The sequence below is a fragment of the Glandiceps talaboti genome, chromosome 8, assembly GCF_964340395.1.
Source record: "Glandiceps talaboti chromosome 8, keGlaTala1.1, whole genome shotgun sequence".
Classification (NCBI taxonomy): Eukaryota; Metazoa; Hemichordata; class Enteropneusta; family Spengelidae; genus Glandiceps; species Glandiceps talaboti.
This window is the reverse complement of record NC_135556.1, coordinates 25,165,601-25,181,654: the sequence shown is the minus strand read 5'-3', so window position 1 is coordinate 25,181,654 and position 16,054 is coordinate 25,165,601. Positions and strand designations below refer to the sequence as shown.

Sequence of the window (16,054 nt, the reverse complement as noted above, 5' to 3'; positions counted from 1 at the left end):
TCGTTTCGTATATCAAACATTTAAAACAAACTTATTAACTCAATTCCTATGATCATAACAATTGTCCGATCATACATAGATTTATGAGTGAAGCTGACACCACGCAGTGCTTAGCTAGCTATAACCATACTAGATACAAAGTACGAATGCAAATCGCAGACATGGCCAGCCAATGGGTCATAAACTTATCTTGCATATAATTAGATATGCAGTCAGCAATATATCATTTCTAGCATGATTATAATGCAGTATATATAATTGGCAATGCTACACGTACACGTACACGAACACGTACACGTACACGTACACGTACAAGTCTACCAACCGGCTATTACACAGGATGCCATGATTACGAAGAGTTCGTATATCAAAAATTGTTGTACTTATGACTATTTCGGCTTTTAACCTTCTGAGCACTTTAACAAGTCAGAGTATATTGGACGTATTTAATACATTGGAACACAATGTAAAACACAATGAGACAACTTTAGTATGATTATTCAAACATCACTGCACAACTAAACAAAATATAAACATAGCACAAGAAAACATCTTTTTTTTCCCCTGTGGATATCCAAAGTTATATCACACAACTACGTCCTATATGTCCACATTAAGCTCCGAAGGTAGCAATCGAACTGTCGTTGTTAGCAAGCTTTGTGAAACTATACATTCTTTACATTTGCATGGTGATTTGCATTTCGTCAAAATCGAGAGAGACTGTTTTCTGAGTCTTTATTCACTGTTAAGTTGTTTCAGTCGGGAAATAATTCAGATTGAAAGAATTATCACATAAAAGTTTTCATTCTGCTAAGGTTATACTGACATTGACCACATCCAAGCTTCCAACGGACATGGATGTCTTTTTTTTCGGTGATATTTAGCTACAAAGAGTTAGAGCGTGGTTGTATGCAAACTTGTTATGCGACTTTACTTGAATTTCATAAACCATTCATTATATTATTGTACTTGTTTCTGATCATCTGACACACTAGTAGCATCATCACTTGATGTTGTGACATCACCACTTGATGTTGTGACATCATCACTTGATGTTGTATTATCTTTAACATCTGTATCTTCATCTTTACGTTCTGCGACTGTATCGTCATCAGATACAGTGATACCGTCAGTTGAATCGTTCTTTATATTCGTTGTAATCGTAGAGTCTATTTCATGAATTATGTCGACTGATGTTTGTTCTGGTACGTTATCACTAAGCAAGTGTTCCCTCTCACTGATGCCTTTAGGGTTATTGTCTTCCCTTTCACTTGAACGATTGGTAGACATGTCTTTGATTTGCTCATCAGATGTGACGTCACTGTCAGTTAGGAACTGATCTTTCTCGCCAGCTTCAACATCAACTTCTTCTTTCGAGGATTCGGGTGTGGCCCTGCTGAAAAATAACATAAACTGTCGCATGTAAATTTAGCGTCTTGCGTAACGACACATGGCAAGTCCTTCGATTGTTGTGTTTTATACTAGTCTAGTTCCTGACAAGGGCTGTATTCCGTACTTCAATGTACTTCATCACTATCCCATCCCATAGTGTTGAAGTACACTGAAGTACGGAATACGGTCACTGTCAGGAACTAGACTAGTTTTATACACACACTGTAGTCAGAATATGAAATTCTGAGCTACCGTACATGGTATTATATTAATTGGGTAAATTATGACTAGTATATGAATGCAATTCAAATTTCAATCATACATAATGAATTGGATTAGCGTATCCTTTGATAATGAATACATCGTAAAAAAATATTCGTCATAAATAAATATCTTTGTTAAATAGACTTGTAAATAGTTCATTTGACAAATGGTAGATATATACTCGGCATAATTCATTCTAGGTAAATAATAAATTCATATAAAACGACGGAAACTGTTTTAATATAACAAACGAGAAATGGCCAAAACGACATTTACCCATTATCTGCTTTTCTTCTTGTATCAGGGGTCCCATCATATGCTGTATTGTCTGCCGACATTTGTTCTGTAGGTCCTTGTTGTCCTGTTTCGTTATCTATATGTGTGAAAATATACCAAGGCATCGACAAAATTGTAAAAAAGAGTAAAAAGTCACCGCATAATCATACTTTTTAAAATTATTTATGAGCACAATTCTCACTTTAGGTTCAAAATGGAATATACATTTACAGTACATAATATTATGTACTTGGATTTATCGATTTGCTGCTACTATTACTACTACTACTACTACTACTACTACTACTACTACTGTTGTTGTTGTTGTTGTTGTTGTTGTTGTTGTTGTTGTTGTTGCTGCTGCTGCTGCTGCTGCTGCTGTTGCTTTACATGCTGTTGGATATAAAACATTAAAATATCATTTAATCCATGTGTGCCGGATATTTTATTTTAAACTAAAATATGATATATATATGACATTCTGTTTGTTTTAATTACCTGTGCATCCCTTTTCTTCTGGTGAAACATCTTCGTCAGGCCTATCACTTCTCCTATGGCATGTCATTCGTGATCTCTTTTTCAAATTTATATATGCCATAACTATGAGTAGCATGATCAATAAGCACGTGGCAATAATCGGTAATATGACTGCTGCCACCATTACCTTATCAGCTTGGTTATTAGTAGTTTCATTGTTGTTGTCGTTTTTTGATGAGTCTTTTAAGGATCAAGAAGGAAAACACTTTTAGCGATAAATATTCTAAAAGGCTTTACTGTACATGTGGTATTCTGGTGTACCAATATTCTGTACTACGGTGTCTTAAACTCTCGCTTGTGTGACATTTTTTGACAATTGGATGAAACCATACCGTTAACGGAATTGCATCGGTGGTGGGTGAGGTTACACCATGCTTGCTTTTCATTTGCATTCAACATTCCGCAAATATAATTTTGTACGACGCAATGTTTATTGGATGTAGTCGACACATTTATGGAGATTTAGTGTTACAATCGCGATGACAAAAATATTACACCGTTACAAAATAAACCAATTGACTCACGAAATACCTAATACAGTTGTTACCCTTACCTCCATCATTTTGACGAACTGGGACTTTTCGCAAGGGTTGAATTGTTAGTAGTAAGTTAGTGAGGTTCGAAGAATGGTTCATCATATACTGGGCACATTTTTCTTCATTTTCATCACACTCCTTGCAAGTACCAGATGAGTCTTCGTTATATCTAACATTCAAACAAAAAGTCGCAGACGGTTTTGAAAATGACCATAGTAACTTGAGCAAGGTTATTATTTGACTAAATTTAGCTGCACTGCAGTGATACTGCTCGAATGAAGATCTCTAATACACACAGCCCAAGGTTTAAAATGTTATCATTTTGTTGACAGTTTGCAAGACTCAGGACTGTCAAGATGAAGTGATTTTTCTGACTTTTCCTTGTGGTCTCATACGGTATGTTGGCACGTGAATTCATTTACCCATGAACACATTCACCACATACTCTAACTTCTGTTGTACATTCTCTATGTATTTTACTTACCCATGAAGACATTCACCACATACTCTGCTAACTTATGTTGTACATTCTCTATGTAGCTTACTTACCCATGAACACATTCACCGCATACTCTGTTGACTATTGTTGTACATTCTCTGTGTACTTTAGCATGTTTACAAGTTGTACATGGAATACACTGCTCATACCCAACAGAGTCTGAATAAAATCCAGCTGCACATTCCACACATTTGGCACGTTTGCCTTGTCCATTGCCACATGGCTGTAAATAATAACATTTATAATAATGGGTTCAGTAAAATCTGAATTCATATCTTGGTGACCTCATCCAAATGATACACGGGGGAGAGGGTGAGTGTGGTTCCATACCTTATGCGCATGTGTGTGTGTGTGTGTGTGTGTGTGTGTGTGTGTGTGTGTGTGTGTGTGTGTTATTATTACGCACTGTATTAATTTCTGCACATTATAACACTTACCATATTCAAACCAAATCCTGGTTTGCATGTCTTGCATGTTTTGCACTCGTCCTCATCTTGGTCCCAATACATATCCTTGGAGTTGACACAGTCACTATGTGGTGTACATTTCACCCCCTTTAATTGATAAATTATCACATGTTTAATAAAAGCAACATTCATTGGTGGCAAACAGTCAATACGTCCCCTATACCAACCCTACAAACATTACTTCAGAGCTACCATTAACAACTTTTATTCCCAGAAACATTCTCTTGACAAGGCCGTATTTGAAATGATTTCTGAGTCGACCTTTTGTTCCATGCATGAGTTTACAATACATTCTGTTTAATATCCCAACCCAATGAAAATTGTGTGTAACAAACCACACTATAGTAATGTCTTACCTGTAGACATGAACTAAGGAGGATGTACAGTACTGTTACATGTATATTTAACCTACGTGCACTTTGGCACGGAAATATAGCCATCGGATACACACTGATCACCCCAAATGTTTTGTTTTGTAGCAGACGTCTTCAGCTGGTTCTGACCTATATGAGAACAGCAATAATATACGTCAGATTCACATGGTAATATTGGGGACACACATGGCACTTAGCAAGTGACACTCATGACCTTTCATTGTTGATTAACCTTTGTATGTGGATATAGGGATTTACCTGATCAAACAGTTGTGCTTTGTAGACTTGTACTTTTGACTAATTCCCAACCCTTACGACAAGAAAATGAAATCTAGTGCAAGGCTTCTTCATATTTTACGATCGTGTTCACTTCGAAAACTGAGTCGTTACTCTTCACCGTGCTCTTTATAAACGCAGACATTACAATGTACATGTAGTTTGTTTACCGTGTTCTACGATAAACAAGATATCATACATTCGGTGAACGTATGTTGAGCTATAAAGGGCGATAAAGGCATAGTCTGTTGATTCCACTGTCTTTGGTAAAGGTGACGAACGAAATTATTTGAGGACAGAATTACAGTATGCAAATTGACATTCCGCCCATTTTTATGTCGTCGTAACGACATGGTCCTGTTCAAATCTGTACCGATATACACGTACTAGGTGAATTCTTACTTGTCTGTGGTGAATATTAACACAACTTCCGGGTTTCCAGATTAGGTATTAAAAACAAACTTCTCGTTTTGTAGAACTAGCATATAGTAATTGCATATCACCATTCTTGGCAAATAAATAGAAATCACCATAGTATAAGTGTTAAAACAAAACCAATCTACTGTACACCATTCGTTAATACCTAACATATTCCTTAACAATTAAAAGCTCTTCCGGGGCACGTATAGAATGTGCGAATGAAAATGAGGCCCGCGACCGAAATCAACATGGCATATCCGAATATCCATGGAAATATTAAAATGTACACGTGTGACCCTGTAGTGTCTCATGATAAACAAAATTTTACAGCCATAGGTGACGTTAACATAATGTAGCAACATCTCAGAATTGGAGAATGGCTATACACAATACACAATACACACAAACAAAATTAGTTGCTTGTTAGTATATGGATGACTGCGAGAACAATTTTAAGTGTACTCACCTGAAAGTCACAAAAATTCTGTTATTCTGTCACTATATGCACGCAGTCTGAAATTTTAAACAAATTAAATGTGTCATTTTAACAGTTTAAGAATAGTTTGTTATCCATGCCCCGGCAGTTGCACAATACTGAGGTCATGGCAACTTATATTGGGACTTTACCTCAGCATAGGGGAACGCCCTCATACACAGTTGAGTTTCATTTCTATACGATACTCGAGCGCCACCAACGATGAAAGTAAATAAAAATAACTGCTTGAAATGCTAACGTCATCGTTCAGGCGAAGCTCTTCAACTCCTTCTTTCAGTTATGGAGGTTTGCATTGGAAAGAAAATCTTCACTGACAGGTACCCATACAGTTCGTATAAATTGCAATTGTAATGTGATATCAAAAGCTTTATCAGAAATATATCAGTCCATTTGCAATAATTTGAATTGTGTGTAGTTTGTCGTTTTCATTGAAGTTTCACAACGTACGAAAAGTGCTTTAAATTTCACAGTTTGTGAAGTGTTTGAGGCTTCACACTCAATGTGTGAAATGGTAAGTTTCACACTCTAATGTGAAGTATTTGAAGTTTCACACTCTGTGAACTGTTTCATGTTTCATATCTTTTATTTGTGAAATTTGGAGTGTCACACTTGATGTGTGAAGTGTTTGAGGTTATGTGAAGTATTTTGAGGTTTCACAATATGTGAAGTGACATGTTTGAGGCTTTACCAATCTGATTAAAATCCGATGTAGATGTCGGTTAATCGTTCATTGCTATTTTACCTTCGATATTATTATACGAAGGTAAAATAGCAATGAACGATTAGCCAACATCTACATCGGATTTTAATCAGATTGAGGCTTTACATACACTATGTGAAGTGTTTGAGGTTGTGTGGTGTTTGAGGTTTCACACTCTGTGAAGTGTTTGAGGTTTCACCCTATGTGAAGTGTTTGAGGTTGGGTGAAGTGTTTGAGGTTTCACACTATGTGAAGTGTTTGAGGTTTCACACTGTGAAGTGTTTGAGGCTTCACACTATGTGAAGTATTTGAGGTTTCACCCTATGTGAAGTGTTTGAGGTTTCACCCTATGTGAAGTGTTTGAGGTTGGGTGAAGTGTTTGAGGTTTCACACTATGTGAAGTGTTTGAGGTTTCACACTATGTGAAGTGTTTGAGGTTTCACACTATGTGAAGTGTTTGAGGTTGCACACTATGTGAAGTGTTTGAGATTTCACACTATGTGAAGTGTTTGAGGTTTCACCCTATGTGAAGTGTTTGAGGTTGGGTGAAGTGTTTGAGGTTGCACACTATGTGAAGTGTTTGAGGTTGCACACTATGTGAAGTATTTGAGGTTGCACACTATGTGAAGTGTTTGAGGTTGCACACTATGTGAAGTGTTTGAGGTTTCACACTATGTGAAGTGTTTGAGGTTTCACACTCAAGATAATGATTATACACGAAAGATGTCTAACTTTATTTATTTACAAAAGAAGAAAGAATGCGAGAAATATAAAAATGACATAACTCGTTAAATGATGACAAAAGTTCTTCTTTTTTCTAATATGTTTTAAATAAATATATCCTTAATAATCAATCCTGTTATTTGTCATCAAATTTGAATATCTGACTTCATAATCTTAAACATTGTTGTTTCTCTTTTCTATAGCAAAATGTTATAGATCAAGAGAGTAATGTATTCAGTTTTGTTCTGGGGGTTTGAAAGATGTCAATTGGCGAAGACTTCCATGTTTTTGAAGCAACGTGTGAGAATGAATGATTTAATTTAATTAAGACTGAATTTCTGTTTAAATAATACTGGAGTATAAATAAATGTGTTGTTATTATTATTATTATTATTGTTGTTGTTGTTGTTGTTGTTGTTGTTGACACTGTGGTGGTGGTGGTGGTGGTGGTGGTGGTGGTGGTGGTGGTGGTGGTGGTGGTGGTGGTGATTAATGTTGTTCTAATGGCGGTTGTTGTTGCTGTTTTACACTGTAACAACTCTAATCTCTGGCCGAAAGTTTGAGCTAATGTTTTTTCCATTGGATTGTCGGTAGCCCAGTAGTTAATCCACGTGGCTCATACGATAGTGACCGGGGTTTGGGCACTATTCTGGATTTGATTACCGGTACATTCATTTTGTACAAGTGAAAAGAGAACTGTCCACTTTACTCCACTGGACATAGTAGGTTTTCCCCTGGTGCTCCGCTTTCTCCTGCACTAGTTAACACAGAACCTTTGAATGACGTCCTCACCGGATTTCCAGTGTGTGTTTAAATGACGCCCCCAGTATAAATAAAGAATGTATTGTTATTATTATTGTTGTTGTTGTTGTTGTTGTTGTTGTTGATTATTATTATTGTGTAGACAAAAGTGGAAATACGTCCTACATGTCACTGTTTCATCATTTCTTGACATTCACACTATTATCATTACTTCATATTGTCTCGTTAATGTTATACTTCTGTGAAATCCACTTTTTAAGTTTGTCAGCAATATCGTGTCTTTTCATCTGTATAATCATTCGAAGAACCGTTGCTAAGTCTCTTGGGCATGTCACCATGGTCATCTCCATGTAGTTGAGAACGTCGAGGGCGCATGTCATCATATTTCTGGATGTAGCAGGGACACCAACTATTACGGCAAAATCAGGGTAGTACTTAATGAGTGTGTCGCCCGGCCTTGTGTTTGCTGGTAAAGCTAACATTCCGTTCAAGGCGTCTCTCATTTCCAAGTCGTCCAGCAGAACAGAGATAGGTTTCCCTATTTGGATAAAAACTGTCATGAGTATACTTTATCGTATGATTTTGTTTCAAAATTGACACGACACAGGAAGTTTGAAACTTATGTCTGCGTAGCTTATATCTACACTTTAAACTTGCAAGCCTAGTCTAGAGACTATCCATGATTTCAAATTTGTTCTCAAATCTGTTCTCAAATCTTGAGATTCGAAGTCACGGATAGCATGTAGACTAAGCAAACTAGACAGAATCGTTCAACTATACTCGTGCAATATTCCAATACCAAAATTAGAACGAGAAGTGAACATTCGCCGTGTAAGATCCGAAAACTATTGTTGAGAAATGGTATTAGTCTATAACTATTGTTGAGAAATGGTATTAGTCTATAATTACCAAGTCTCTTCCTTGTCATAACATATACCATCGAATTAAGTTAACGTAACATATATTCAGATTCATCTAGTGTAGTATCTTCTGTATATGACGTCACAATACCTAAGACATTACCTGTTGCCAATTGCAGTATTTCTGCTTCTTCTTTCCTTCGTTGCTCGTCCTGTGCTGCCTTTTCCATCTTTCCATTTCCATCAGCTACATCGCAGTCCACATCCATCAATGACTGAAATTAAAGAGCTAGGCTTTAGTCTTGAACACTTTGACTTTTGGGATACACCATGCTGTATCCTAATCCTAACTCTAACCCTAATGATGGTGTCGAGGCCAATTTCAGAGACGCGGAGAAAAAATATTATCGCACTTCAGAAGGAAATTATCAGTCATAACATTAACTAAATAAATGAACACGTGATATCCCTGACATGTTAGGCCCCCCCCCCCTCGCCCCCCAAAAAATTGTTTCTGGGCAGGACATTTTGTATAAAGCGGTGCGATGACACTATTTTTTTTATTCTCAACAACCTGTCACTCATGATCAATCTACTACATGTATATTTATGGCAGTTACTGTTCTTTTTTATTTAGTACTTTAGAACAAGTATGTATGTAGGACAGGTGTCATTGGCTTGCTCATGATTGGCTCTGCAGTTGTCTTCACGGAAGTAGGGAGGGTTATTTTTGTGTTCCCCCTCGGGTCTGCAGACTGCATGGGCTGGACAAACATGAAAAAACACAGTATTTAAGTGATGCGCGCGCTGACAAGACACAGTAGTTTTTTGCCTTATATCTGTTTCGTACCTGTACATGTTATCTACTTCTGAACGAATATGTAGTATTTTGATTTAGAGGGTGGCATAGAAGACTTGAAAAAATAGAGTTCTATGTTACAAATGGAAAATTCAGTTGTATTGTTTAGAAATGAAAAAAACATGAAACACACCAGTGAAGTGTCATGCGTGTCAACATATCCGGTGGTCATTGCAGGGTTCGTATCAATTTGACTTGTATCACTTGTACATGTTTGAGAAGTTCTTCCAGGACAGAGTTCGAGCATCGGGGTATTTTCATCAATGTCATGGTTACTATCTATATCCACAGTTACAGATCGATCTTCTTGTTTCTTGCTGGAACAAAAAGCGTTTGTTGATACTTATTAGACAGTAGTTTACAAATGGTTTATATAATAAGAATAGTTACTTTCAATGTTCAATGTCTATAAGTTCTATAGCTTTTGGTTTCATTCATTCATTCATTCATTCATTCATTCATTCATTCATTCATTCATTCATTCATTCATTCATCCATCCATTCATTCATGGATGAAGGTAATCATTTCAATATTTGTCTAATTCGTAACTTGCTTTCATTTTCCTTCCAACTATGAATGAATTATTTGCAACTATTATGCCTATGACTAGATGTGTCGTGATGTTTTCACCATTTACGTTTTGTTTTGTTTTAAGTTTTGTGAGTTGGGAAAGAGAAACGTGCAAATTGACAACAGTACGCAATCAGTATAGAATCCTATTCCAGAGATACATATGTGAGATACCAATGTACCTTTGATTTTGGTCTTGGCCAAGGTCATCGGGACTAATCATTTTGTTTAAATATTCATTTTGGTAGCCACCATTGTCCAATTTGCTTCTAAAATCCACTGTTTGTGTTTCTGTGTCCACTAAAACAGAATAGAGTAAGTCACAAAGGCGATAATTAGTCAATAAACAAGAACTAATGAGTTGTATCTCAATCGATCAGCTATCTGTGTAGTTCCTTACTGTAGTCAATAAATGTGTTTCAGTATCATGGACATATTCATTTATATCTTGAAGGAATAACTTTGAATTATGATAAATGCATTGGAATGCAAAGAACCCCACAAATTTAAGTAAAAAGGGTAAGGTACCTGCCATACTGGTAAACCTGACAATGTGAGCTTTGTTGACTGTTGTTTTACATTATGACGTCATCACTGGCTAGTATTTCCTTATCACTACAAACGTAAGCAGTTCGTAGTTTCAACGCACGAACATGCACGTCTAAGTATACTCAAACACAAAAAAATGACCTGAGTTGCAATACTGACAGGCTGTCATTTTGACAAAATGTTTCCGGACAGATGCACCTGTGTCTGCATACAAACTATGAAAGTGTGGAGTTTGGAGATTGAATTCAACTCAAATGAAGCATTCATCATTATTCGATTAGACTAACAGATTGTGCTCTCTTTGTCTATGCAACATCATTACCAAGAATCTTGGTGAGTAAATTTGTTCACTCAGACAACAAAACAGAATATAGGTATCTGCGTTCTGGGCTGACCCCTTACATACCAGACTACCTACTTTTGATGCACTCTTCATTTGTGAAGGCGGTTTTACTTGAAGATGCCCTGTTTCCACTGCTGTGTCTACTGCGCTGACTTTGTCTAGCAGATCTAGAGGAGCGGGAACAGTATTTACGGACTTTGGAGCCAGCGTATAGCAATATGGTTGCAGGTAACATGAATATAAACAATATGGAAACTGCTGGAATGAGGTGTGTGTACCATTCATTATCGTCAACGTCGGCCTCACTGGTGGCTCTAAATACTGTAAGGATCAGAAATAATTACAAAAACCCTGATCACAAAAGCTGTACAACACTATGAAAACATTCTGAATCCTCCTAACAAATATAATTTTACTAGTGTCACAGTGATAAAAAACCGATTTCCCTAATTTTCAATCCTTTATTGTAACAGTCTTTGTACCACACGCACGCACGCACGCGCGCACGCACGCGCGATTGCTGTTATTATATTGCTGCATGAGTGTTTCCTATCATGTGACTTGTTGAAACATAATATAACTATATGTGACGGTTTCGCATTTAAAACACTTACCTAGTTCTTCGTCGTCTAATTTTACGATATCAACTGGCTTCTGTTGTTTTACAGTTGTGCTCAATATTTTCACATCTTTCACATCGGTTAAGGTAGGTGGTAATGTTGCCATGGCAACTAGTACGTCAGATGTACTGTTTTGATTGACATCAAGCGTCGAGTCTAGTTGATGGGGTAACGATGTTGGTGATGGTGATGGAGTCAACAGGGGAGTGGACGCACTTGGTTGTTTAGTTGTTACCTCACAGGCAGGGTCGACTTCAGGGCGATAATTCGAACATGGTACACAGTCACCATGAACATGTTTGAAGAAGCTGTCAATCAATGATGTTTTGATATAAGATTGGGTGTTTAAGGACATAATGATTACACCATGAACACTCTATTGTCGCGAGAGGGCGTCTGTTAAAGCGCCGCTGTAAAAGAGGCTAGTGGTTTTACGACGATGGAAATAACCAATATTTAAATTTGTCATTGAGATAACAGGAAATCTCCAGAGGCTTAGCAAATGCCAACCCTGTATATTTTAGGACCATCCCTACTCCGATCCGCAATATAGATCACTGATGACAACAATGCTAAATGTACGTTAGCTCTGGATTTATACACTACGGGGTTTCAACACGTCTTCTCGGAGTGGGAGAAGACGTGTCGAAATAAATCGTATAATCGTATAAATCCAGAGCTAAATGTACGTGTGCGTATTGAGTACAACGTATGTCCAATGTCAGGCGTTTGTTGATACAAGTTATTGTTTTGACATGTTTCAATAGTCAAGAACCAGCAATATCAAGAATAACATCTACTCAGAAGATGCGTATGTAGTATGAAATATAAAGACAACTCACCCTGGTTTACATTGGCCACACGTTTTGTCATGAACGCGAGTACACTCCTGAGTCAAGTTGACAACATTGTCACACACAACAATACATAGTCTACATTTATCGTAAGAGTCAGACGATTCTGAATAGCTGCCTTCGGGACATTCCTCACAGCCTTTATTGGAGCCTTGTCCACCACCACATACCTAAGATCAATCAGAGTTCATATTGTATAAAGAAAAGTATCATGGAATATCACGGTGCTTCTTTTTATCTTGCTCACTGGTAGAACTTGGACTGAACAATCCCCCACATCACTCGGCGAAACAACATACCACCACAAAAACACACATTAAGATCATGCATTTCGGTTAATCAGGAATTAATGTGATTATTGGGGAAAGAGGGTAACGAGTTAACTACTATCATGCAGTCAGTTGTGTGAATAGGGAACTTGCAATCCAGACTGAGCATGCTCAGACGCAAAGGACTATGGGATTATCTGTGGTTATTGTAATACCTAATCAGGCGCTACCAATAAAATAAACCTCCAACAATGGTCAGTGCATTTGTGGTTAAAAACAATATAACATTATTGCTTACAATAATATTTGATTAGTACTTATCACATTTCCCATGATGCAACATTCGACATGGCGGGTTTGCAAGTTCCTTATTGAAAGGGCTGAAAAATCTCCAGATAGCACAACTTTTAAAGTACAGTAAATCCTGAGCTTTCCAGGATCGTCGCTTCAGGCCGTAAATAATGACAACTCTCTAAAGGTACAATGTTGGATTTACCAACAAATGCATGTAGCACGATACTTCACAACATCACACACAACAAGAGAAGTCAAATCAATATGGCATAACTAGACATAGATCTCTCCTCTTTGAACTTACCTTATACCTCTATATACCAGCTGTTAAGAACTTAGCATTTTGCCTTTCTATTGAATCCAGCAATACAAGCAAAGAAGCAAAAAGAAAAACAACAAGATTCGTAATGTTAATGAAGAACGCTTGATTTCACCCCATACCGGGGTCGCAAGAGCAAATGATTCTAGTATTTTTCAATAACAGCATATAAGTGTTTGGTTTTGAATACTAGTATGTGTGATTGATGTGACCCCGACGGACCCCTGTAGTCAATACGGTCACGCAGGAGACTCTGGGGTCGCACATCATTCACTTGAATTGTACAAGGAATGTTTGTCTGGCAGACAGCCAAAAAAACGAATCATGGGAGGTTAGTCTCCATAGCAAGCAACACACAAAAAGCGTCAGTTCATCGTTTGGTTTCCCTCTTTGACAGGGTATAACAGATATAGCGCCATTTAACCGTGTGCTGAAGCCATAAACTGTTGTTAGTACTAGTCTCAGCGATTTTTTGTCTTCACTTCGATCAACAGGTGGTTCCGATCGGTAAAGTTGTATCTATTAACTCTGACCATGGACCATTTCAGCAGTGATCTGACTCTCCACCTCAACCAAAGGTGTACAGTACGTATAACACAAGATGGTTGTTTACAGATACAATAATGTACTAGGGTCACTCACCTCCTTAGGTTGATAGCCTTTGTTACACTGTGCACACAGCCTGCATTTGCCGTCCTCCTCGTCATAATATTTTTTGAACCTCTCATCGTCCTGACAGGTTATATTTAAGGTTAACGGTACCGAGTTTGAATTCAACGTTCCTGCAACCTGAGATAAGTTAAAATTTGATGTTCCTGCAATCTGGGATAAACTGACCATTTAAAATACAGTACAGATAATTACACAATTACAAATAAATGATATATTTGTTAACGAACTTGAGAATATCTATGGTGAAAATCAGACAAGTTGACATCAGTGTAAAATATATGTCACCGCTATGAAACAACAACAACAACAACAACAACAACAACAACAACAACAACAGCGACGACGACGACGACGACAACAACAACAGCGACGACGACGACGACAACAACAACAACAACAACAACAACAACAACAAGAAGTACATCTATTATAAATAAATATAAGAGATATGTAGATCGCTGAAAAAAACATTAATGTATTACCTTATTATTCTGACTTGGAAAAGCAGACGCCAGAGCCAACCCATAAACTAGTATTGTCACCACACTGATAATTAACCAGTGAAACTGGGACTGTTCGACCATTGTTACCTATTCGAAAGAAAACATTAGCTGATTTTAAAAATCCGCAGACCCTGGAATTTTTCTACACCTAAACTCTGACTTTATACAGTTTCATTTTATGTATGTACACATAGGAGAGTATACGATATTCTGTATCAAGTTATTCATTTACAAGTCTTAGAACATATATTTCCAGTTATGACATTCTTGTATCATATATTTGGTAAGAGATCAAAGTACAAGCCAGTCACACATCGACAGCTTTATGACAGATCTCAAGTGTAAAGGGAATTGATTTTTAAAAATATGAAGTAGCTGTCATACCTAAGAGCTCAGTTATTCCACTATGTGCATATCGTTACGGTACGAAAGAAGTCAAGTAGAAGTACCTACCAGCTACTGTGTTACGCAATCTTCATACAAGTTGAATGTAATGTGTGTTTGTTCTTTGACGCCTCACTTGACCTTGTATATTGTGTCAAATATACTTCTTCTCAGTTCCGACAATACATATATGTACACCTTTGAGCGGAGATTTTATTCGACTGCGCAATGAGCTCGTAATTCTGTTGGGTTATAAAGGCAGGGAGATTCCCTTTTTTTTGAAAGGTACACCGGGTAAAAAAACAATGACTATTTTACTTTGAGCTGACCTGTGTAAGATTATTTTCTCCTGACAGTCGAGAGGTCTATATATTACAGTGTAATTCTCCCCACGCCCCCATTATATACCCGTGTGTTGATTTTTATGTATAAATGTTGTAAAATAATGATATTTCAAGCACACCTGCATTCGTCATACTGGATTGCTTTGATGTCGACAATGTCGGGGAATACCCCACCTTGCATGCAGACGTCATCGACTTGGCACGCATGAAATACGTCATTGACTTGGCACAGTTTCTTTACATGTATGTTGCACTGAGATGAATACAGGGTGTGACCACAAATGAAACATATACAGTGACATCATTGACATTAATATACTGTGCACGGTTCTTTACCAAGTGATACTAAGCTAATATGGTAGTTTTTTTGTACTTGTCCAGGTGATGGACTATGAATGCAAGTACCTATTGTAAATACATTGTTAGTACTGTCAGTGATCCTAATATATGGATTGACAAAACACAACTGTTTATTATACCATATTACTACCTTGGTGTTTCATCAAGGGACAAGGGACACAAGTGTGAGCAGCATCTACACAATTGTTTCTTTTGCATTTGAAGTCATCTGTGTGTGTGTGTAGAAAACATCCTCTCACAATGAGTGAAACACCAAGGTCACTTTATTTCTCCTGTAACATGGGCCTTAGAAATGACTATATCACAATTTTAGATAGACAAGTGCTGCGTATACATTCCATTATAACAACTACTTCTACATCCCCACTCAGTGTGACACCTCTGTCACTGTTTCTTTTGCATTTGATGTTGTCTATGTGTGTTAAAAAAATACTGTCAGGTGTCTTATGAGTGAAACACCAAGGCATCTTCATTTCTCCTGTAAACCTGATCACTGAGAGTGTAGATCTACACTGATCGAATATATATAAT

General features: G+C 37.3%; 2 protein-coding genes across 3 annotated transcripts; both read right to left on the bottom strand.

Annotated features, from left to right (window-relative positions):
* Positions 1 to 250: 250 nt before the first annotated feature.
* On the bottom strand, positions 251 to 5,657 carry LOC144438965 (uncharacterized). Of its 2 annotated transcripts, none has more exons than XM_078128195.1 (8): positions 5,508 to 5,657; positions 4,328 to 4,474; positions 3,942 to 4,058; positions 3,555 to 3,727; positions 3,023 to 3,174; positions 2,431 to 2,649; positions 1,933 to 2,029; positions 251 to 1,396 (listed from the first exon to the last, which is right to left on the bottom strand). In XM_078128195.1, the coding sequence occupies exons 2-8, from the start codon at positions 4,409 to 4,411 to the stop codon at positions 961 to 963; spliced, it is 1,278 nt and encodes a 425-aa protein (XP_077984321.1). In that variant the 5' UTR covers positions 4,412 to 4,474; positions 5,508 to 5,657; the 3' UTR covers positions 251 to 960. The 2 variants fall into 2 exon arrangements, with proteins under 2 accessions (XP_077984321.1, XP_077984322.1); XM_078128196.1 differs by having other exon boundaries at positions 251 to 1,393.
* Positions 5,658 to 7,422: 1,765 nt separating this feature from the next.
* Positions 7,423 to 15,205, bottom strand: LOC144438903 (uncharacterized). Its single transcript, XM_078128129.1, has 10 exons — positions 14,889 to 15,205; positions 14,415 to 14,522; positions 13,903 to 14,049; positions 12,367 to 12,548; positions 11,519 to 11,832; positions 10,980 to 11,225; positions 10,195 to 10,312; positions 9,575 to 9,758; positions 8,746 to 8,857; positions 7,423 to 8,260 (listed from the first exon to the last, which is right to left on the bottom strand). Exons 2-10 carry the CDS (start codon positions 14,514 to 14,516, stop codon positions 7,935 to 7,937), a joined length of 1,731 nt encoding a protein of 576 aa, XP_077984255.1. The 5' UTR covers positions 14,517 to 14,522; positions 14,889 to 15,205; the 3' UTR covers positions 7,423 to 7,934.
* Between the last annotated feature and the right edge of the window lie 849 nt (positions 15,206 to 16,054).

What these genes read in the sequence shown, in the direction of transcription:
- LOC144438965 (XM_078128195.1), bottom strand. Translation starts at nt 4,411, where the DNA reads ATGGCTATATTTCCGTGCCAAAGTGCACGTAGGTTAAATATACATGTA. An exon ending in CAGGATTTGGTTTGAATATG is followed by an intron (nt 3,728 to 3,941) that starts GTAAGTGTTATA and finishes TATTATTTACAG; the next exon opens with CCATGTGGCAATGGACAAGG. An exon ending in TGCGGTGAATGTGTTCATGG is followed by an intron (nt 3,175 to 3,554) that starts GTAAGTAAGCTA and finishes TTTGAATGTTAG; the next exon opens with ATATAACGAAGACTCATCTG.
- LOC144438903 (XM_078128129.1), bottom strand. Translation starts at nt 14,516, where the DNA reads ATGGTCGAACAGTCCCAGTTTCACTGGTTAATTATCAGTGTGGTGACA. An exon ending in ATTAGACGACGAAGAACTAG is followed by an intron (nt 11,226 to 11,518) that starts GTAAGTGTTTTA and finishes TGATCCTTACAG; the next exon opens with TATTTAGAGCCACCAGTGAG. An exon ending in AAATGAAGAGTGCATCAAAA is followed by an intron (nt 10,313 to 10,979) that starts GTAGGTAGTCTG and finishes ATTCTGTTTTAG; the next exon opens with TGGACACAGAAACACAAACA.